The 21786-nt window shown below is 41.4% G+C and overlaps 2 protein-coding genes and 1 long non-coding RNA gene across 14 annotated transcripts; 2 read left to right on the top strand and 1 right to left on the bottom strand.

Moving 5' to 3' along the window:
- Positions 1-2074: 2074 nt before the first annotated feature.
- Positions 2075-17382, bottom strand: LOC116229681 (uncharacterized). 8 transcript variants are annotated; one of them, XR_016471078.1, is made up of 8 exons: positions 15787-17382; positions 14858-15601; positions 8021-8213; positions 6875-7461; positions 6382-6523; positions 6019-6153; positions 5296-5403; positions 2075-4922 (listed from the first exon to the last, which is right to left on the bottom strand). It is a non-coding gene; the product is annotated as an uncharacterized LOC116229681 (long non-coding RNA). The 8 variants fall into 8 exon arrangements; XR_016471080.1 differs by having other exon boundaries at positions 14858-14974; positions 15468-17382; XR_016471084.1 differs by having other exon boundaries at positions 2075-4435; positions 4790-4922; positions 14858-17382.
- On the top strand, positions 9800-14050 carry LOC149916017 (uncharacterized). 2 transcript variants are annotated; one of them, XM_090150242.1, is made up of 4 exons: positions 9800-9913; positions 10330-10454; positions 11449-11582; positions 13016-14050. In XM_090150242.1, the coding sequence occupies exons 1-4, from the start codon at positions 9894-9896 to the stop codon at positions 13235-13237; spliced, it is 501 nt and encodes a 166-aa protein (XP_090006368.1). In that variant the 5' UTR covers positions 9800-9893; the 3' UTR covers positions 13238-14050. The 2 variants fall into 2 exon arrangements, with proteins under 2 accessions (XP_090006368.1, XP_090006369.1); XM_090150243.1 differs by having other exon boundaries at positions 9811-9913; positions 13073-14050.
- Positions 14389-21353, top strand: LOC116229680 (uncharacterized). 4 transcript variants are annotated; one of them, XR_016471076.1, is made up of 5 exons: positions 14389-14472; positions 17394-17549; positions 17952-18750; positions 19219-19584; positions 20057-21353. XR_016471076.1 is itself a non-coding variant. In XM_031594324.2 (4 exons), exons 2-4 carry the CDS (start codon positions 17504-17506, stop codon positions 19249-19251), a joined length of 891 nt encoding a protein of 296 aa, XP_031450184.2. In that variant the 5' UTR covers positions 14389-14472; positions 17394-17503; the 3' UTR covers positions 19252-19414. The 4 variants fall into 4 exon arrangements, 3 of the variants coding, with proteins under 3 accessions (XP_031450184.2, XP_031450181.2, XP_031450182.2); XM_031594324.2 differs by lacking the exon at positions 20057-21353 and having other exon boundaries at positions 17952-18763; positions 19219-19414; XM_031594321.2 differs by lacking the exon at positions 20057-21353 and having other exon boundaries at positions 14399-14480; positions 19219-19414.
- Positions 21354-21786: the final 433 nt, after the last annotated feature.

A 21786-nucleotide genomic window follows, 5' to 3' on the forward strand; every position in this document is an offset into this window, starting at 1 on the left:
TTCAAAAATATTGGAAGTTAGGGAATTATAACATCACCAAAAGACAGCGAAAGAAGCGGTCTTCCTTCTCTCAGGGCCACTCTTGGAAGGAAATGTTTCAGACCATAGAAAAACAACCATATGCCACATAGAGAACCAAACATACATGTTATTTTGTGCCAGAAGCAGAGTCCTTTTGGGGTGGTGTAAAATGGCTATTGAGAAGAGCAGAACCAATGCAGAATATAGCCAACATATATACAGTGCAACATATATACAACAGTACTTGTCTACAAAACCTGTGCAGTGGTAGGCTGTTTACAAGGTACAGTTTCTACAAGGATGAAGATTTAAACACATCTGACATAGTATTATCTCTGAGGCTGAAGACAGCTCTCCCATATTTCCCTAAATGGTGCATAACCTAAAACTATAAAAACTAATCTGGTTTCTTGACAAGAAGAAGAGATCATTCAGGCTCAAGTGAGCATTGCAGGAAGAAAGCTGGCAAGAGACTATGAGCTATATCAAGAACAGTAAATAACAGTAATATCCTTACTACTTCTCATCGTATGGTGGTGTTGAGGTCTTGGCACTGTGACAACGAAACTTCTGAAAGCAAAGGTTCTGGGGAATGCAGGTGGTGTTGCCTTGGCTTTGGTACTAAGCTGTAGCGACTTCTTCAAATGCAGCCATAACCATATTACATTCTCATGCAATTAAGAACATATTAATGACTCAAATCTATGCTTAATCTTTCTTTGACTTCTCCCTTAGTTTTAAACCCCGCTGAGCTCTTGAAACAAGGAGTTCCACACGTTATATAGAACATATGCAATTACATTAGCCTCAAAAACCAGCTTCTGATGTTTTCATGTTTATTGCCTCTCTCTTTCCTCAAGAGTTTTGACATTGTTAAACATGAAACTAACTATATAAAATAATTTTAGAAATTCTCAGAAGTGATAAGCTTTCTCAGAGGTGAAGGGCTGGAGTTTAGCTGTAGATTTACCTCCCAAAGACAAGAAGGGCCAGAGGGCCCCCAAACCAGTCTGCATCCCAAAGTGTAGCATTAACCCGTTATATCCAGCGTGGTCACCCTTATCACAAACACATGAGCAGGTACATGACAGTGTTCCTGTTTACAATGCAAAAATACTATGCATTTTAAGCTGCACTTGTAGTTGTCTCTAAAATTTTCATTTGGAACTCAATTCTGTGGTTCTCCTCCATGCAGGGACAGTGGCTGACATGGAGCATGCTGGAATGACTGGCCCAGCTAAAAATCTCAAAGAAAGACTTTACAAAGAATGCCTTAGTGAAACACAAAAAAGGCAGCAGCTTAGGAGAACAAGACAACAAATGGTTATCTTGCACCTGTGAGAAAAGCTTCTGAAAATCTTCATAGCAGCAGCAATTCTTTTTGGAGATTTATTGCTGCTTGCAGATCTTGCCAGATTATTGAAGGTGCAGTGTCAGTCTTGCTTGCCTGTAGAATTAAATCTCCCAGGTGATCTTCTCAAATACAATTTATTTTGCAGTGCCCCTCAGTGCTGAGGTTGGGTCATCAGTGCTTTTTGGAGTGTAGGTTCCATGTAGAGAAGTTGCTGTGGGGAGATGATACCCACAGAACAGCTCAATAGCCTGGGATGCTGTCCCCACCATTGGCTCCACGCTTTGGTGCAAGGTGAAGCACTTATTTATTTGTGTGCTGCATCAAGCACAGGAGGTAGATTATGCATTTGTGAGGGCACAAAGGTGGTAAATTATTTATCAGGAAACACAACTTTGCAAAGGCTTACCTAGACACCTTTGATGTTTCTGAAGAGCACCGCCTAAGCTTGTTTTTGGAATAAAGTAGCTAGCTCAATGATATCTTCATTTCTTGAAGACAGTTGTTCAGTCTCTTTTCTATACTGTATGTTCCACATTAAGTCATTATCTATGCTGTTCACTCCATTAATTCTGCTAGTTTTATTAGCAAAGTTCTGCTGCCTGGTCCTGTAGCAGTGACAAGCATTTCTAAAAGCTAATCTGACAGATAATGACTCCATTAAGTGTTGAATACTAATTGGTTTACATCAGGGGCCTGAAATTAATTGATGTAAATAAATTAGCACCTGAGCATGCATCACCCCAGCTTTGGATTTTCCTAAATACCAATGATTTTTAAAGCTTGTATCTTCAGCAAAACGCAATGGAATATAAACAGACAGGATGAGTAATTAAAATGTGGCAACAAAATAAGACTATCAAGATGAGCTTAACAAAGATTGTTTACCTATTGATGGAAAGGGTAGTGCCTGCCTGTACAGTCTGTTTACACTGTTCTGACTTGTACAAAAGATACTTTTCTGACAGCTTCCAAAAGATATAATTATCATTACTATTAATAACAGTGAAACTGACCTCCACACCATTACTAAGATTTAGCAAAGTTACGTGAAGCACAGTGAATGCATGCTATTAATCACAACAAATGCCTTCCCCTCCTTGAAAGTCAAGCCTTCGATTATTATTTCAAGGAATTAATAAAAGTTATTTTGTTTTAAAAGGATAAAACCTCATTACAGAGGAGATTTGTCATAGGAATGACACAAATAATGAACAATTTCTAAAGCCTAACCATGCAGAGCCGTCTGGGAGCAGGGCTGTGTGCATTTAGGGCATTTCAAGAGCAGTCAATAGGTTAAAAGACACCAACAAATGCAGCCTATCTTTATAGAGATATTTACTATATTTATTTTCACCCCTGTAAGGAAAAAATCAAATCCAATATAAAGCAATAAAAATCAGAGAAAATACACATGACTTGGGAAAGCAGATATCATTTGGTGCAGTAAAGCATGTTCACCTTAGGGGGATGCATGGAAAGTACCAGGCACCGTATGGGCACACAGGTCTGCCACCACCAGTGAGATGTCCCCTTCCTTTCTTCGTGGCAGACAGCTTGTGGAGAGCTGCTGAGGTTGATCAAGAGACATCCAAGAGTTTCCACTTTGGATCGACTTTCTAATTACTCACACAAATCTCAGATTGAATATGCAGATCGTTTCACACGCACCAAAGAGCACGTTGTTTCAACAGTTATCACCACTGTGAAGATATTAACTGACTTAAGGCTATCTCATAAAGGATTCAATCAGAGCTTCTGAAGGCTGGTATCACCTTCCTATCGGAATTAGGAAACACAAGATTATCAAGCAGAAATCTGTTGAGAAAATAACACCAAAGCAGCAACCATCACCAACAAGCTATCTGAGCACCACCATGAGCTCAGCCTTCACATCTTTTGCAGTCAGAGCTGTGGGTGGCTTCGCCCCACATTCCTGGGAGGTTGTATCCCTGTGCAGTGCCACTGCAGTGCCTACCCTGCTCCCATTCCAGCCTGGAGCACCACGCAGCGCCCCAGGACATCCCTGCTGCTGAGCCTTCACTCCCTGCCATCAGCTCCTCTCCCATCCAGAAAACCCTTCTTGGATTTTCAAGATTTGCCATCAGGAGACTGAAGCTGAACTGCAAGAAACAGGGGTGAGAAGATCTCTGGAAAGCAGCTGTAACAGAACCAGCCGTTTCTCCACTGTGATGCTCTTAAAGATTCTTTATTTCAGAAACATTAACCATTTTGAGTAATAAAGGTAAAAAATGGGAGTATTAATGACTGTGAAGAAATATAGGAATGAATATCTGTCTCCTTTGACAATTGCAATAATACAACTTAAATATAGCTGTGAGCGATTAAGCAGCTTTTAAACATTGCCTGAAGCTAAATAATACGTCAGAAACATTTAGCAATGCCATGTTTTCTGGCACATGCCTCCTTCCAAAGCGCTCACCCAAGTAGTGCAAAGCTACACAGAGCATTACACCTCCTGGATAGCTCCAGACAGCTTCTGTCATCATTCAGCCCTTCAGTTTACACCACTTATGTGCAGAATAGAGTTCCACATAACAGAGCAGTTCCAAGGCAGAACCTCGTGCTGGGCACAAGAGGTGCAGTGGGGTCTGTCCCTTTTCTCAGAGCATCACCAAGACAGCTTTAATCTCACTCGTGCAACAATTCTGATTCACTGCACCAGTACAACATTGGAAAGTCATCAGGAATTAACCAGTGAAAATTAATTACTGGAATAAAACTTGCATAGGTTTCTCCTGTTATCAGCATTTAAGTGTAATGGACAACAGAGCTATTAGGCAGAGTAATAGACAACAGAGTTGAAAGTGTGCTGTTTTCTGGTAGTCACTGTACATATGCTTAATGAGAATTCAAAGGACATAATGAATTAGGATTCCCCTGTTGGGCACTGAGTATTTCTTCATTAAATTCTAATGAAGTAGGAAGAGCATCAGGTTTACTCACACAGCATATTTTCCCCCTTTTCTGTGGTTGTGTTTAGATGCATTTAGTTAGCCCTCATCATCCTCCTGACAAAGAAGCACTGAAAGAACATGTTTGCTAAGAAAAGAAGAAGTATAAATATGTAAGGACAGAAAAGACAGCAGTACAAACTGTCTGAAATAATAGCTGAGGAATTTTTGCTGTGCCACACAGACCCCACATTGCCCCAAAAACAGCAGTTCATTTTTCTCTTAAAAAGAGAAGGAAGAGATGAAACGTCTAGCAATATGATTATAACAAATCTCACTCAGTTACCATTTCTATCCAGTAAAACTGCTTTTCCCATTCATTTTGTGCACGTCACAAAGTAAGAAACACATTGTAGGGTGGCTAAAGTGAAGAGTTGAGAGACTTCCCTCTACTTCTTCCAGAATCTATGCCCAATTTGGAAATCAGCTGTTGCCACTCTACCTGCACATGGACTGGGAGCAAGGGCACATCACCGTGATGCTGCCTGCAGAGCCGGCACCTCCCGCACTGCTGCCTCCCACGCCGAGGTAAAGGGGATTAGAGCACTTGATGTTCTTATTGGCTGCTGGCAAGACTAGCAAAGCAATTAGGCTGTTATGGCAATTTTATGGTGCTTATAAAATTCATTAGCAGCCAATTAATTACATTTTGTCATTAATAATATAATTATTATCATCATTTCTTTTAACGTCTTTTCTGCTCAGGCCTCTCTTTTTTTTTTTTTTTCCCCACCTCTTGTTTTACCTTTTTGCATTTGCTTCCTGGCCTGGCCCATTCCAAGCCAGATCAGCTCTTAGGGCTCAGCTCAGCTACTGCACAGCAGCAGCAGCTAAAGCAGCAGAGAGGGTGCAGATAGCAGGGGCAGCCCAGCAGAGCCAGCAATGCACAGCAGCTCAGGATGCAACGATTTGTGCCAGCAAGAGGAAAGCTCTCCCAGAGATGCTCACCCCTTGCAGCACGGGCTCAAAGTCCTCCAAAAGCAGTTTCTGAGGATCTTTTCAAGTGTCCAAATATCTCCAGCTGACCACTCTTGGCAACATACATTTGTCCAATTTCTGGAAGGAAAAACAAAGTTTCTAAACAAAGCCTCCCTTCCATGAAGTGGTGTTCTAGGTCAAAGGAGAAGTTCTTGTTCTTCTCAGATACCTGTAATATTTCAAAGCAGCCCTATTTATTTTATTTTCTTTAAACAGACAATGCAGATAAAACCTGCAAAGTGGAATCTACCCAAAGAGGTGAGTTTTGGAGAATTATCATCGCTCAGGGGTTCAGAACCAGACCACTTGTTCTTTGTGGACACCAGCCAGCTTTTCCTTTTTGTTTGGATGTTTGTATTTTAACTCCACATTGGGAATAATCTCTGAGAGACAGTTCCCTAATATTTTACATTAATTTGAGACTGAAGTGTATTTTATTTGTACCGGAGCCAGGATTTTTAAGTCTCCCTCCCAGGCTCCTGTCCTCTTTTGAAACGTCTCCCGAGACTTCTTTGATGCTCCTAGCATGAGATCCCACACCCCACAACGCAAGAGATGGTTGGAGCTGGAAACTTTCCCAGAACAAGTTTGCTGGTTAAAGGGCTCTGCTTGTGCTGAAATACAGCTCAGTCCACAGCTCTTACCTCCCATTAGTATTCCCAAACCATCATCTAAGACAATATTAACCGGTACCATGCTGGGTGCACTCCTATCTCCTGTATAAGAGGCCAAAAGGCTTTGCTATTTTCGTAAAATTCTTGATTTTCTGGAGCTGAATCTCGGCACAGTCCTGGTGCAGCATCGCCACCTGCAGCACGGTCGGCAGCACTGCAAAGCCACAATAACAACGCAGTGAAGATTTGTGGGTGACACACACGTTCCGTATCAGATGTGCCTAAAAGTATACTGGCCAGGTTTGGGGTTTTATAACTCAGTCCTTGCTCAAACTTTCATCGAGCTATGAAATTTCGTTTAGGTTTTATTTTTCCATAGTTCAGGCAGGCACAGAGTCACTAGCTATAAATTCAGATCATTTCCCTCAGCACTGATACTCACCAGCTGTATCATGTGTTTTTTTGCCACCACCAAAGCACTGTGTTCCAGTATGTGCAGAAAGCCAATAGAGAAAGACAATGGAGAAAGCCAATGGGACTTCCACCAGGCTGCAGGAATCTCCAGCCTAACTGTCCTGTAGCTCCTACCAAATGAATCAATTCTCAATTAGTTTTGGAAGCACATTCCATGAGCTAAGGTTGCAGCTGTCACATCACTGAAGCCAAAGAACTTGGAATAGTCTTATATGGTGGCAGGAAAAAAAAAAGCTGAAATCAAACACAAATGTACTATTTGGCAAAATCATGTTAGAAAACAGCATTTGGATATGATAAGCCTGGCCTCACTCTTACACAAGTCATCGAAGCGTTTAACACTTAAATGTACAACTTGCCCATGTCCTGGCTCCAACACACTAGCAATGTGGTTTTGGAAGAAAACACTTGGGCAGGACATGTATATTGGAAAAAAAAAACAAAAAAACAAAAAACCTCACCTTGTAGATGTTCAGCTTTTATCAGTTGGCACAACTCCTACAAACTCTCACCCATGGCAGCCACCAGGGGAATCTCCTTTCCACCATCAGTCTGGTGATTCAGGAGTCACAACACTGTTAAAGCACAAAACATGTAACTGTTGCTCTTAGGAATAAAGTGATCTTTTTGACTGAAGTCATTTTAATACAGCATGTTGTTATTTTTAAAAATCATTTCTCTTTGCAAGAGATGACCTTTTTGTCTGTTAAGTCTTCACTGTTTCTAACTTTCTTCAAGATGAAAGCTTTGTTGTTGATGGAAACTGCCCAAAGGTTATTACCCTCATCTTTGACTCTTTCAGGTGACTGAAAACAATTTAACCTATCACTACACACAAAGGCTTCATTGCCCTTCGTTACTTGTGAAATACAATTTTTAGGAATCCAAACCATGACCTGAGTGAGCCAAGATCGCTGATGGAAGATACGGATGAGCGTTGGCAGCACCAGTCCCAGCCATATTCACCATAAAGGAACGCTGCAGCCACCTCCATCCTTCATTTTGTGATACCGAATTGCACCAAAGGTGGTAATGCAATGAGCCTTCACTGTTATAGGAGAAAAATTAAATTTGCCATTATTATGCATTCACACAAATCCTCGTGGAAAAGTTAGCTTCTATTTGCATTAAGCAACTATATTTCACATTGCATTGGTTAATGCCAATGTCTTTAGAGGTCATCAAACTCAACAGTTAAAAAAATTAATCTGAGAATTTACAGCGGTTAAATACAGCTAAATAATTAATGATGAGGAAATTGAACTTCCCATTGAGATTGGATTAGGAGCCAATGTGGGACACCATTGCTGTAGAGCCTCTTTCCCCGGGGAACCTCCCAGCAAAAATCAGCCTCTTTATTGCTTTCCATATCACTAATAAAATATGAAAGCAGAGAATACAATAAGATTTTCATATCATATTAATGACCTTCAGAATGCAATCAGACTAGCAGCTCTCGCTGAGCAATTTGCTAACATAATATAAAACTGTTAATATGATATGAAGGTCACTAAGACAGTGCAAAAATTAGTGTAATGACACCAACTAACCCAGGCCTTTCAGCAAGGAGAACAATTAACTGGCAACTTCATTTTTGCAACCCATACCTCATATGCATGTGTCAGACACAACACAGCACTAAGTAAAGCAGAGTTGTTGGGTCTGAGGGACTTCAGCTCTACAAGCTTCAGCTTTGCTGGCTCCAATCCAGCGATGCAGGGGCATGTCACAATGGTCTTCTGTTGAGTGCCAGGGAGCAAATGCAAAAGATGAGATTGATTGTAGGTCTTGTCTCTCCTTCTGCAGAACAGAAAATACTGAACTTGTCCTGTCATACTGACCAGCTGCCCTGAGCAGTGCTCCAGTAGCACAGAAGAACTTTTGGAAGGAAAGGGGATTTATGGGAAATAAAAGAACAGTGGTGATTCTTGATATACTTGAAAATGAAAATATTTTAAAACTGTATTAATAAGTTTCTTCCCGTATAAACCAACATTTAAACTCCATTTTTTATTAGGTTAAACTTAAGAACAGCCAGCAAAAAATGATCTCACAATATTTTATAAAAAATCCTTGATTTTAATCTCTTCACTTTTAAGGCACTACTCTGAAGTTGGATAACTTTGCTTTCCACCACGTAAACACTGCTGAAGTACCACAGAGCATGGAGAGCAGCATGCATCTTAAAAACAGCCACATTAACTCCTCCTGAGAAGCAGACTCAGAATAGAAACTTCACCTTGACTCACTGCATAACATCTAAGAGCAGGAACTCCACACATCATTCTGAAATTCCAGCATTAACACCAGCTGTATCCCATGGCAGAAGCTGCAGAGGGTCAGGCCAACATCCCACCGAGACCTGAACATCCTCTATTCTACCAATAGCACTGTGACAAAGTAATGGTGATGACCATCCCAGTGGCAAATAAAAAAGGGAAATCTCCAAGCAGCAAAGGGAAAGGATAAAGGAGAAATCTCTAAGCAGGTCAGAGTCCTGCTTCCACAAACTGTTATACAGGTAGTTCAGTATTTTGACTGGCAAATGCAGCAGGAAGTCATTTCTCAGTTGCACAGTGTGGAAGAGGAGAATTTCCTCTTGGAAATTCATTTTATGTTCTGAGTCAAAGCCCTTTTATATGTATTTTATATAGAAATTGATTGGTATTTAATTAAACTACACTTTATGCCATAGTCAATCTTTAATTAAATGCATCCTTAAGCATAGAATTTAGAGCATTACCAGAATGACTTTAAGTGCAGTAAGCATTTTTATGTTTTCCTCATAAACGAGAAACGAGGAAAGAAGCAAATAGCTGCTCAAACCAGGGAGTCTCTCCAGCCAAATGCAAAATGTTTGCAGGGAGCCACCCACCTACAGAAAGCAACTTCTGAATATTTCCTCTTGGGGATGTAGATTTACAGAAGGCAAACCTAAAACAGCAGCAATGCTTTGAAAGAAGATCCTTTAGCTGCTATGATCTCTGTGAACATCAAAGCCTTGTGCAGCCTTTGAAGAAGGAATTTCATTAAAAAAATTAAAAATAGGCATTACCAAAAACTTCCTAACAAAATATCATGATTAACTATAATATCTTAAGTAGCTAAACATTGTCCAAATAATACCCAACAATGAAAAATCGTCAGTATTTTACATTGTACAACTAAAGCCTCTCTCCATGCAAGTCTGAACATGCTTTCTCTGAAAAATCCCGAGCCTTCTTATAGAAAAACAATGAACCTGACAAAATTTGGTGTCAACATATATTCCATTGCTTTATAATAGGTGGCAAAGCCCTTGTGAATTTAAAGAATATCTAGGGATCGACTACAGCTCTCTAAAAGCCAGAAAAATTACATCCCGTGTCATAAAACCAATGCTTTGTCGTGTAATGACGCAATAATGCTGCATATCCAATCACAGCACTCTTGGCTTCAAGTCCGCAGGATAGAATTCCGTTGACTGAACAAAACGCCTATATGATGGAGGATCTAAAAAAGTAAGTTACAACAAGAAATAACTTTCCTCACTCTGCTTATAGATCTAAGTTTGCACCTAGGAAAACAAAATTTCTTTTTATAAGAGGTAAGAAAACATATGTCCATATGCTGAAATTATTTTTTCAAAACATTACCAGTTTCAGGAAAGGCTAGGTAGGCATCCTTCCCTCTGAGGCTGTGTGCGTATCACTTAGGACTCTGCTACTGTTTCAGTAATGAACTGAATGACGGAATCCTAGAGATGGCTTAGGTTGAAAAGGACTTTAAAAGACCACAAAGACCCAACATCTTGCCGTGGGCAGGGACATCTCCCACCAGATCAGGCTGCCCAAAGCCTCATATAATCCTGCCTTGAATGCATCCACAGATGGGGAATCCATAACTTCAGTCACAGTCTACGTTTTTTTCTGCACAGATATGATGAGGAAATTTATGAAACTCTTCCAGAAGACACGATCCTGGATGTAGCAACAAAAAAAGACAAAAAAGCAGAGAAGGAACTCGACGACTTAGATGCTGGCAGTAATTCACCTTCCACAGGCAAGAGCAATTATATATTCTGAAGAGCTAACCATACAGCAGGGAATGGCAGAAAAAAAAAGTCATGTAATACACTATAACTAACATACTACAGTCTGACCTAAAATGTAAGAAATAGAATCTGGACTCTTTCAGAGATCAATTCTGTTGCAAAGCACTATAGGTTTAGACCACGTGAGACAGAACACATTCTGCATACATATTTTATGCAATTGTATGTATAAAATACCACATCCTATTTTGTTAAACCTTCTGTTATTTATTAGAATTACTCAATATGCAACAAATCCTTGTAACCTCTCCCACTGGACTGCAATATCTTGGGGAACCTGGCTCAAAACTCAACAAGGATAAATAAGAACCCATCAAATTCATCTTGGCAGTAATGCAGGTATTTTATCTAAAGCACTTTTTCTACTTTAGTTTTGCTAATAACTGACTTTTTATCATCATTTTAATGATTTGTAAAACAGTGCAATTAGAAAATATAACTCCAAGCACAGGGACAGGTAAATTAATATAAATAAGGCAAAACCATTCTAGATTTCCCTGTCTCAGTTTTCTCCCTTTCCACAGCCTGAAGCAAATGGCTCTTTTGGTTGAATTATTGGGAAAAATCTATGGTGAAGAAAAAATGAAAGAGGAGATGGACTGCAAAAATGCATTCCAGAAAAGGCCACAAATAAGTTTGGCTTTGCTCTTTGTTTGAAATGCTTACTTTTGTCTCAGTTATAAATCTGAACTTCCAAGAGTGTTCAAATGCCAGCTCAATAACCATCACAGTACAGACTTAGGGCTGACAGCAGCTTCCTCTGCAATGGGACAAGTTCCTTCTGGATTCCTCTGGGGCTTCTAAATCCATTCTCTGCAACACAGCATGGAAATTTCTCTAGTAATTAACACTTTTTATAAGCCTCTGAAATTGAGATGTATTTTATAAAAAGGCAGTCGAGCAGCGACAGTGAAACAAATGCAGACATTTCCTCTTTTCTAGACCTAGATTTAATTTTCGGGAAGTTGCCACCAAAGTCACTGATCAAGACCAACCTCCTCTTCCCAAAGCCTCCTTGTCCCATGGCATCATACAAGACATCAGGAAGACATCATCCCCTTTCGATTAACAAACAGGTAAGCATCCAACATAGGCCTGGTATACTATGCAGAGGAATGCTATTTGGGTTTGCTTGTTTTGTTTTCCTCTAAAGCTGATCTTGATGTGCAAATCAGTAGAAAGATTAAATAAAATACAAGAGTAGTTTTAAAATCACTAATCAAGCCTCTCGCTCCACCATGGAGAAATACCTTCAGAAAAATCACCTTCATTTGCAGCTTTCAAATAAGCACTGAGGACAGTCAGAAATATCACTAATGGTAATCCAGGTCTCCTGCTATAAGAAACACCAAAGATGCATTTTCAAGTATATAACACAATACCATAACTTTGATGTGAGAGAACATATTTCAGGGCAAATAGCTATTTGCATAGAAATAGCTATCCCCTTTTCCTGCAATAAATTTAACACTGAACACGTACATTTTCCTAAACAGCAATGTCTTACCAAACAAAAACTCTATTTGTTACTAAAAAAGTAAAATACAATCAAAATCATGTGGACAAAATTTTACTGGAAATTCTTGTAAAGATGCTCATAAAAGGTCACCAAGGGCAGCAAAGAGAAGGGCAACGAAGCTGTGAGGGGTATGGAGCACAAGCCTGATGAGGAGCAGCTGAGGGAACAAGGATTTAGTCTGGAAAAGAGAAGGCTCAGGGACAAGTCATCACTTTCTACAACTCCCTGAAAGGAGGTTGCAGTGAGCTGGGGGTCAGACTCTTCTCCCACATAACTAGCAACAGGACGAGAGGGAGTGGCCTCAAGTTACACCAGGAGAGGTTCAGGTTGCACAGTAGGGTAAATTTCTTCTCTGAAAGAATGGTCAGGTGCTGGAACAGGCTGCCCAGGCAGGTGGTGGAGTCACTGTCCCTGGAGGTGTTCAAGAAACTTGTAGATGTTGTCCTGAGTCATACTGAGGAAATATAGCTGGTAGGGGGACAGTTGGACTGGAAGATCTTGGAGGTCTTTTCCAACCTTGTTGATTCTATGAAAGGAGGCATTTGGAGGAAGGGGGACAGTGCAGGTGGCTGCCCTTAGACCCATCTCCCACTCTGCACTGTTGAAGGACACGTTTCACAGGGCCCAACACACAAACTCCTTGTGCTGCTGGAATTCTCTCCCTAGCAACAGGCAACAGAGTTTTTGATCCATGAGTCTCATTAGGCTCATCGTTGTCTCAGACATGTTTAGAGCCTGTGCTTGTGTAGTTGTAGTAAACATTTTGCAACTGTCAAATACTTGATCACTAATGGTGAAAAGAGACTCATTAAACTGTCTTGAGGCACATATCCCAGCAGTCACTGTTCTCTTTAAGTGAAAATATTGTACTAGGAGCCTCCTGGATAATACCATTGTGGTCCTATAATACACATGCATTCTTAAGTGTCTCTGCAATTTTCTTTGTATGGCACTAGGAAAATAATCCCTTGAATTTTAAATTCATGACAGCTCAAGTTTCAGTATATTACAACACTTGTGATAGACTTATATTTTCTGAAATTGAAGACTGTTGTGGCTGATGAAAAAAGAGACCAGGATGTGACAGTGAGAACCCTGAAATCTCCCCACAAGAGCCATCTGGCACAGAAACGTGCAGTGAGACACGGGAATGCTCCTTCCTCCAGCACCAGCTCAAGAGCTGCTCGTCACAACCACAAAAATCACTTGTGATAGCACACAGGCTGAGCAACAACAGCCGGGAGGAGAACATTAACTGTATTGCACCGTCTCACCGCTGCAGACTCCCAGAAATACCACCTGCTGGGATACTCTGATGAGAATTCTACGAAAGTGTCTGAATAAAGGAAATAACTTTCCTTTGTGAATGATATTTTTGTGCTATGATGGGAAGTATTAACCATATGTGGCTTTGTATGAGGTACATGAGATTTGCATACAATACCAATAAGCAGTGCCAGCAATGTGCAGGTAATCTCTTCCAGCTTGATCCTTGCTGGGGAGGGATGATTGCTACCCACATGGATTACAGCTACTCGATGAATGGAAACTTCTATTTGTGCTCACTGAGTGGCCAGCAGTGGAGAAAGCAAGAAACACCTACTGTCAACATAAAATGGTTGGAACTGCCTCAATCTGCGTAAACTCTGCATTTAAATGCAGGCAGCTTCCACCTTCTCTCTTCAGTGGATGAGTGGAGGAAACATGAGTAAATGATATTCTACCCTACAAACCCAAATAAGTCACTAAGTAGGTCCAGTCATTTCTGAAAAAAAATCACATTATCTCACACAGAAAAGGGCCTTCTATATAAAAGCAGCGTATTTCCTGCATTTTCATACACATTTTCTTGAAAAGCCATTTCTCAGACATCCCATGGGCAACTGTTCACCCTTTCCCCAGCTGCAGTCTCGCATACAAATCAGGGCAGCCTCAGTGTACAGGGTGCTGTCAAAGAGGCTTGGCTGCCTGGCAGCAGCGGCATCTCAGCACCAGGCAAACCAACGTCCATCTCCCCTTCATTCATTTCTGTCAACAGAACAAAAATATGAATTCATTGGGAAAAAAATGTAAAGCCCATCACTAATATATGAGATAATCACTATAATATGAGAAAATGGGTATTTTTCTTCATCTTAATTTAGTGATGAAGAAAAATACCCATTTTCTCATATTATCCATATTGATGTAAGATAAATAAGTGAACTGTGTTTATAAGTCTCCCCACACTGAATATTTCATGTGTTAACAAAATACTGTATTATGGAAAAACCTACTTAAATGGTGGTTTGTCTTTAAATTGTTTCATATCCCCTAATAGGCAGCATTTAAATAACTATGATGCCCAAGCACTCTGTTCTGCACCTATGTTCTCTTTATGATGTCATCTGCCATGACAACACTGTGACATCACAGGCACCTGCGTGTTGAGAAGCGACACTGAAAATGTAAGTAAGTAAGTAAGTACTCACGAGCCCTGCTTTAGGAGAAGAAAGGGAGAAAAAACAAGTTTGGGACAAAACAGCAATTACTGAGTATTGCAAATGCCAAGCAGGAATCTTGTTGGCCAAAAATACAATACTCACTAATCTTAGCACATAGTTCAGTCTATGGTAACGTCATTTTTTTTCCCCTTACAAATAACCCAGTTACCACAGCTTACTTCTGTACCTTACTGCAAAAGGGAAGATAAATCTGTGTGTACCGGCAGATCAGTGCTAAAATCTAGCCTCGTTGTGGCTCCACATTGAAGGCTTTCTCCTAGGAAAGCATCTCAAGTACAACCATTTCTTTTCAAAGCATTATCAAACATTTCAATGGCTCCTGACTTACAGTGGTAGAAGGTTATGGGCTCTGCTCTCTCTATTCGGGTTTCTTTACCGCAGATGAAAGGTCTCAATGAGCAGCTAAGCTTAGGAACAGTGCTCCATGAAAAGACTCATGGCTTTCCTGGAAAATAAAGTCTGTCTGAATCATTTAAGCAGGATAATGCTTTCCTCCTACATGAAGAAAGTGCATCTTTCATGGCCCATCTTATCTTTGTTATGAAAAAAAAAAAATCAAAAAACCAAAAAAACACTCTTTCATTCAGGCTGCAGTACAATGATCTCATCCTACCAGTACTAAACATTTCCTCTCTCTGAACCCATGTTTCCTAGCACTGGGTCTTCAACATGAACAATTACTGTGCACAGACCTGGCATGGGCAGAGTGCAGGTTTTCTTGACATCTCTGTATGAAGTACAAAGTGCTTCTGATGAGCCTGGAATTTTTCAAGTTGTAGGTGGCAGAATACACAGGTATTAAGTCAACAGAAATTTGCTATCAGTAACACACAATCCCACAGCAAATCTTACTGCCGGGACTCCTCTGTCCTGTGGCAAAGCTCTGATAAGGGACCCAGAAACTGCCCAACATCTCAGCAACCTCGTGTCTATCTGACCTGCAGCCACTTTTATGTGCTGGAAAAAACTCAGATGCTGACACAGTGAATCCAGTTGTGTTCACCATCTCCATCCAATTCAATCCCCAAATTCTTCTTCTGTAATCAGTTTTATGTCTCTTCTCCAAGAGTGGCTACAAAAGAAAGCCATTTTTTTTTTGGCAGAGATAGCAAAAGGAGAATGAAAACAGTTGCTTCAGTGTAAAAAGAAAATAAATCACAGGCTTAAGTCATTTTTAACAGATTACAGATGTTGACTTGCTTGACATAGTACAACTAAATCTAGACATTCGTGTTTCTAAAATTGAAGGTAACTTACCTCCTGTGCACCCCTCGTTGTTCGTATTTTGACATTTGGAAGAGCTTTCCACCTGTCAAACAGCAGGCTGTGTGCCATCACAGCAAGCTTCAGGACAGCCTTGTTGTTTCAGAATCATTCTGCAGCACAACAAAATCTGCTTGCCTGCCTAAAACCAACCTCCTTGATGAGCATCTGTCTCTGCTCATGTTCTCAGTCTCTGCAATATATTTAGTTATTTGCTTTGTTTTCGTGATATTTAGGATTAAGTTATTACATTTCCAGATATTTCCCCATAGACGTTTTCTTAAACAGCTTCCGTTGAAATAGTAATAATCCTTTGGATGGTCCAGCTGATTGTTCACCTTATTTCTTTTCACTAGGGTAGGTCTGTAAATTAGATCTCTCTTCTCCAAACTTTTCTTGGATGAATAGTTTCATTAATAAGAAAGGAAACAGAAATCGATTCAAGCATTCAAAAGGCTCTGAAGCAAAATAATTTCAAAGTAAAAAGAATTTAGGAAATTTCAAAACACAGAGTGTAAAAGGACTTTTTAAACTAGGATTTATGGAAAACAGATAAGGTATGGAAGAAAATACAGCAGATTAAAGAGACTCGCCAAGAAACTTGCCAAGTTAGATATATTGAAGTATACTCTTGCACTGGATTTTTATAGTGTTCCTTCCCTGATGATGCCTGTTTCTTCTCTGACAGCTTTATCCGACAAGCCATTAAGAAACTGTTTGATCTTCCAAATTAAGTTTCCCTTTCTTAGTTTCATCCAAGTACTAAATTGCAACAGCTTTTTATCTTTGCATCCCTAATAATAATCATCTCTTTACAATGCTCACACCTTTGGACACCTGCTAGCAAGGATACCTTCAACAGACCTCTAGCCCTGCTGAGCACCTGCATTTCTCAAAGTTTTTCCTCTTCTATTAAGTAGAAAATGTACCTGTAGTGTGTAAACCAATCCCTATTAATGAGGTAACACCTTGTAGGAGAGATGCTGAATTTGTACATGCGCATCTGTATTTCTGCACACACAAGAAAGGAAAAAATTGGCAGGAATTTGTTTTCTGGGCCCTACTGATTAGCAGGATGTTCCTATAACAAGATCCGCAAGGAAACACTTCTGTTGAATGTTCTACAAAACACTGGTATCAAACTGTACAACTCCTTCCTAGCTCCATGTAATTTGTAAGGACGTTTGAAAGAACGAGTAGGGCACAAATCATTTACAGTACACAATTGATTCATGTGAAATTTAAGTTAGTTCACTCTAAACTCAAAACAATTACCACTGCAGTGATTTTATAAAACGCCTCTTCCCTTGGAAAGAAAGCATCTAAATCAAACTTGGTTTCAAGCCACAAAAATTAATGATAGGTATTCTCATCTCAAGATGCAGGAAGCGACGCACATAAATCCACATGTCAAGATGAGGTTCATATAATTCTAAGCATTAAATCATTTATCCCTGAAATTGTACTATTCCAGGAAGTGTTTGGTTATATCAGTTTTGAGTTGAGGTGCTACACTAAAAGCTGTCACCCAAGCAGCCAGCTGGGATTCAGCACAAAACTGTATCAGTCTCTGTATTGCTTTCTTCTGCTTTATCTGAAAGATCTGATGAATAAGCTGGTGGCTAAGAGAAAAGATTAGCATCAGAGGAAGCAAGGACACGGGGCAGAGGAGCATCTCGGCTGGCAGCGTGGCCTCACAGAAGCAGGCAGGATGGATGCGGGCACCCAGACCCAGCCAGCCTCAGTCCAGCATGAAGGCAAGTGTCTTCCCTTTGCCCATAAACCATCAATATAAACATCCACTGCAAAGGCTCCTCTTCGCACCAGGCTGCGCCCTGGGCACTGCTGTTAACTGGTTTGGAGCAGGACAGTGTGATGGCTTAACCAAAAATACAATTCTATGCCAACAAAGCATGTTTAAGGGCTGTTAGATTTGCTTACAATATTACGCATGCATAACTGTCATTAGCAGTAAATGACTTGCTACATGTTTAGAGCACATAGAAAAGTTTAGATCAAATATTGTTTGGTTGTTTTGTTGGTTTTTTTTTGTCACTGATTCTAAAAGCAACAAGAAACATCTCAGCACTCGAACATGCCTAGGCCTAATCACTATGTAAAGCTTTCTTCCTCTATAATTGTCCCTGTCTGAATTTCAGATACCAAAAGTTCTAATGCAACGCAACAGATATGGAAGAATTTTTCCTTGAAGTTCCTCAAGCCACGCCGGCCAGGGACAAAACCCCGATCAAAGCCATCAGAACTACAGGCAAATAAGCCCAAGGCTCAGAACCCAACACCTGCAGAACCACAGGGAAGGCAGCGGCTCCAGGTGTCCACAGGAGGAACAGAGATGATTGGTAACACAATGATTTCCATCTCCCGCCACCAGGAACAGGCCGAGCCTTGGGCCAGCAGAGCAGACCCTGCTGCACCAGCGTTCCCGTCCCAAGCGCGGGGCCTCATAGGCCCACAAAGGCCTCTGGCAGCGAGCCCACAGCTAGACCAGCCTGACACTGGTGAACAACAGCCGCTGCTCTTTGTCTTCAAGCAGAAAATGCCCCCCCTTGCTATGGCTGCTCGGGGTCCCGCAGAGCTGAGTCGCTCGGCATCTTTAGAAATGGAAATAGTGCCTCAGTGCACCCAGCCAGCACCCATCTCCATGCAGCTGACCCCACAAGGGAATTTTGTCCAGCAGCGTTCACAGCCTCCAGCTCTGCACAGGGGCAAGTCGGCTCCAGTCACCTGCCAGCCCCCCAAGGTCAGGCAAGCGCCAGTGGGAACCAGTGTTTCCCCTCCCTGCCTGGAGATCATCTCGCTGAAGGAAGGCTTTGCCATCAAGACCTTTCCCAGGTGCAGCCAAAGCTGTTTGCCTGCAGATCCCAACAAGGCCCGCACTGAGCCCCTGCCAAGGGCTGCCAAGGCACGGGGCGTTCCTGTGAGAAGCCGAGCACCGAGGTCTGTGCCCCTGGTAAGGAATGAAAATTGGGTTTGAATGACATCTGGGTTTCCCCAGGAACAACCCTCACCTACTGCAGTGGTACCTGGGTGGGAGGGTGACATGTGCCCCCAGATCCCTTACCCAGGGAACCACATCCCAGAGACTCCCAGATGCCAGCTCCAAGGTTACCCCAGATGATATCTTTAAGTGTCATCAAATGTCAGTGTTAATTGAGAGCTGATTCCAAGCTTGGTGAGGTTCAGCTCCTTCTCCTCTCCTTTGCTGGAAGCAAGGGGCAAGACAAGTGGTGACACTGGACCATCTAGCTGCTTAAAAACCTGGACACACTTGTCATTTCTCTTCCACAAACTCCAGCAGGCACTAACAATGGTTAATCCCACAGCACATAATCTATTCTTGAAATAATGCATATGTACCAACCCAAATATTAATGTAATTTAAAAAAACTGGCACTTCTTTTACAGCCTGGCGCCAAGTGGGTACACAAAATCCTGTAGTGAGCAATCTTCCCCAAGCACTTGGTTCCTGTGAGGATGGTGCATCTTGAAGCACACAGCAGCTCTGCCCCAGTGAGTTCACATTTTAAGGATGCTTTCCACCTATACACACCCTCAAACCATGTGCAAGAAATTAATAAACACAATGTTCATTCAGTGTAAAGGTTGAAATGTCTGTCACCTGGTTAAATCCATTTATCCAGACTGTTAAACAGCACCAACGCCGATAGCGCCCCTTCCTGTAGAAGTGGCCCAGGTAAGCCAGGAGGAGGAGAAGGAAGAAGGAGGAGCTCCAGCTGTCAAGAGGAAGCAGATGCATGTTTTGCCCACTGGGTATGAAGTTCTGAGAAATCTGGAAAGAGGGTTTTGTTTGGTTGGGCTTTTGTTGCTGTTTTCATTTTAGAGCACATACTGCCTTTCCTCAGGATCACATATTGTTTTTTTTTCAAGGATTTGGTTATTTTGGCTATATCCTCTCCAACAGTCCATCAGAACTCATCAGAATACACTGCACCAAAGTCTGATACAGGACAGGATTTTAAAATTCATCCTTAACAATACACCTTAAAAAACTGTGCAGCTCTGGCTAAAAACCATCTCCTCTAATTTGTTTTCAATAAGTCTCCTACAAAAACAGAAGTCTCCTTTCTTGAAATCTACCAGCACCTCACACAGGATGAATTATAAAAATGAGACTCTCTGGTCATTCAGAGAATAAATGCTAACATTTTCACATGGTTTGTGCATGGTATTTTGAATACCACATAATGAATATGACATTCTTTATTTGCCTCTCTCCTGACAGCACACAGCACTGGCAGTTTGGCAGAGGCTCCTGCTTGCTTTCTTTGATGGCTGCTGGTGATGACAGTTAATTCAGGGCTTTGGGAAAAAGAACGGATGGTAAAATACTATTGAAAATGATTGTATTTACTAATAGCAAATGCAAAATGACCTGCAGAAATGATTATTTTCATGCAGTTGCCACAGCTCCTGCCACTCCCCTTACTGCCCTGGTTCTGCTGCTGCAAGTCACCCTGCTGGGATAGGCTGGGTCCAATAGCTGGTAATGCAGTCACTGCTGCTTCCTTAGAGCTCTATAGCTTTTTTCCCTAGTAATCAAGCTTTCAGTATAGTTTGCTGAAGAGAAGCCTCAATACCCATAACGTGCCCAGACCATCCAGCAGGGCTGTACAAACCCATGGACTGCTTGTAAGATACAAAGACTGATTCTATAGAGGCAACACCTCACATCACTCAAATCCAGCTAGGAACAAGGCAAGTGACTTAAACAACAGGAATGTTTTGCTCAGCTAGTTTCATACTATAGCTTACTGGAATGTATTTAGCATCTGGGATGGGTGTACTGAACATTTAATTAAAATAAAACCTTAACTTTGATACGCTTGGGAAAAATAAGTCCTGTCTCATCCAGGAGATCTCAAGCCCCTTGCTGGTTAGCTTCTGTTATACCAGCAAGTGCTTGCAAATACTTCTCAAGAACATGGAAAGAGTTTTAAGGGATACTTACACTCCTTAAAAACAGAAAACATGCAAAACAACAATTCACAACTCCACTAAACCAGAACCACTCCTTTAAAGCCATCCCAAATCAGCCTTCCGACAGGCCTCGTTTTTAGCTCGGTTTAAGCAACGTTGGAGCCAAACAGCAGTTCCCAACAGCAGGCATAAAACACGCTTGAAAACGAGTTACATATCAAGCTAATAAAATTAGGAAGTAATTTAACCATGCAATTTAGGTCGTGTCCAACTAGCGAGCGTTTTACAGTCATTCCTAAAGCAACAGTTCTGAAAATTGAGTGTTCTCCTAAAAGCAGCTGCAGCTACACTCTTGAGGCTAAGAAATCAGCAACAACAGCCCTTAATAAAAGCAACGTCTCTCTAAAACTCCTTTCTGTTAAGCAACAAACACTGCACAAAGGCCTGGAGGGCAGACCGTGTGTAGGTGCAGGGTGCAGCACGGGCAGCCCAGCAAGGGCACAGCACAGCCATCGAACACAAAGCCGTCAATGGGAGTGCTGCTGCTTCTTTCCAACAATTTAGGGCCGTTCTTTTTAATTAAATACAGACGCCTTTTCACGTTTCAGAAAATTAATCACTTTTGGCATCTATTAGATATTCATTCCTGTTTAAAGCATCTTTTATAATTCATTAAACCACCTCAAAAATTAAAATTCTTAACAGCCCAAGGCCCAAAATACGTTTAAGAAAGAAAATTAAGCACAGTAATAAATAGCGAAGAATCCTGAAATATTAATTCGGCCCGCAGCACTTCCAATGTTTATCTGTGACGATGAACTCCACACCGCGCTCAGGTGAAACGAGGGAAGCAGCGACGAAGGGCCGAGCGGCCGCCCCGCCACGCGGCTCGGCGCGCCACTGCCGCCATCTCGCGGCCGTTGCGCACCGCGGTACGGCGCCTCAGCGCTGCGACCGTACGGCGGGGTGCTGATGTTGCGCAAGCAGAACGCATGCGAAAAGGGGGAAAAGCAAGCTACTTTCTGTGCAGCCACC

The sequence above is a fragment of the Phasianus colchicus genome, chromosome 14 (assembly GCF_987193195.1).
Source record: "Phasianus colchicus chromosome 14, bPhaCol1.hap1.1, whole genome shotgun sequence".
Lineage (NCBI taxonomy): Eukaryota > Metazoa > Chordata > Aves > Galliformes > Phasianidae > Phasianus > Phasianus colchicus.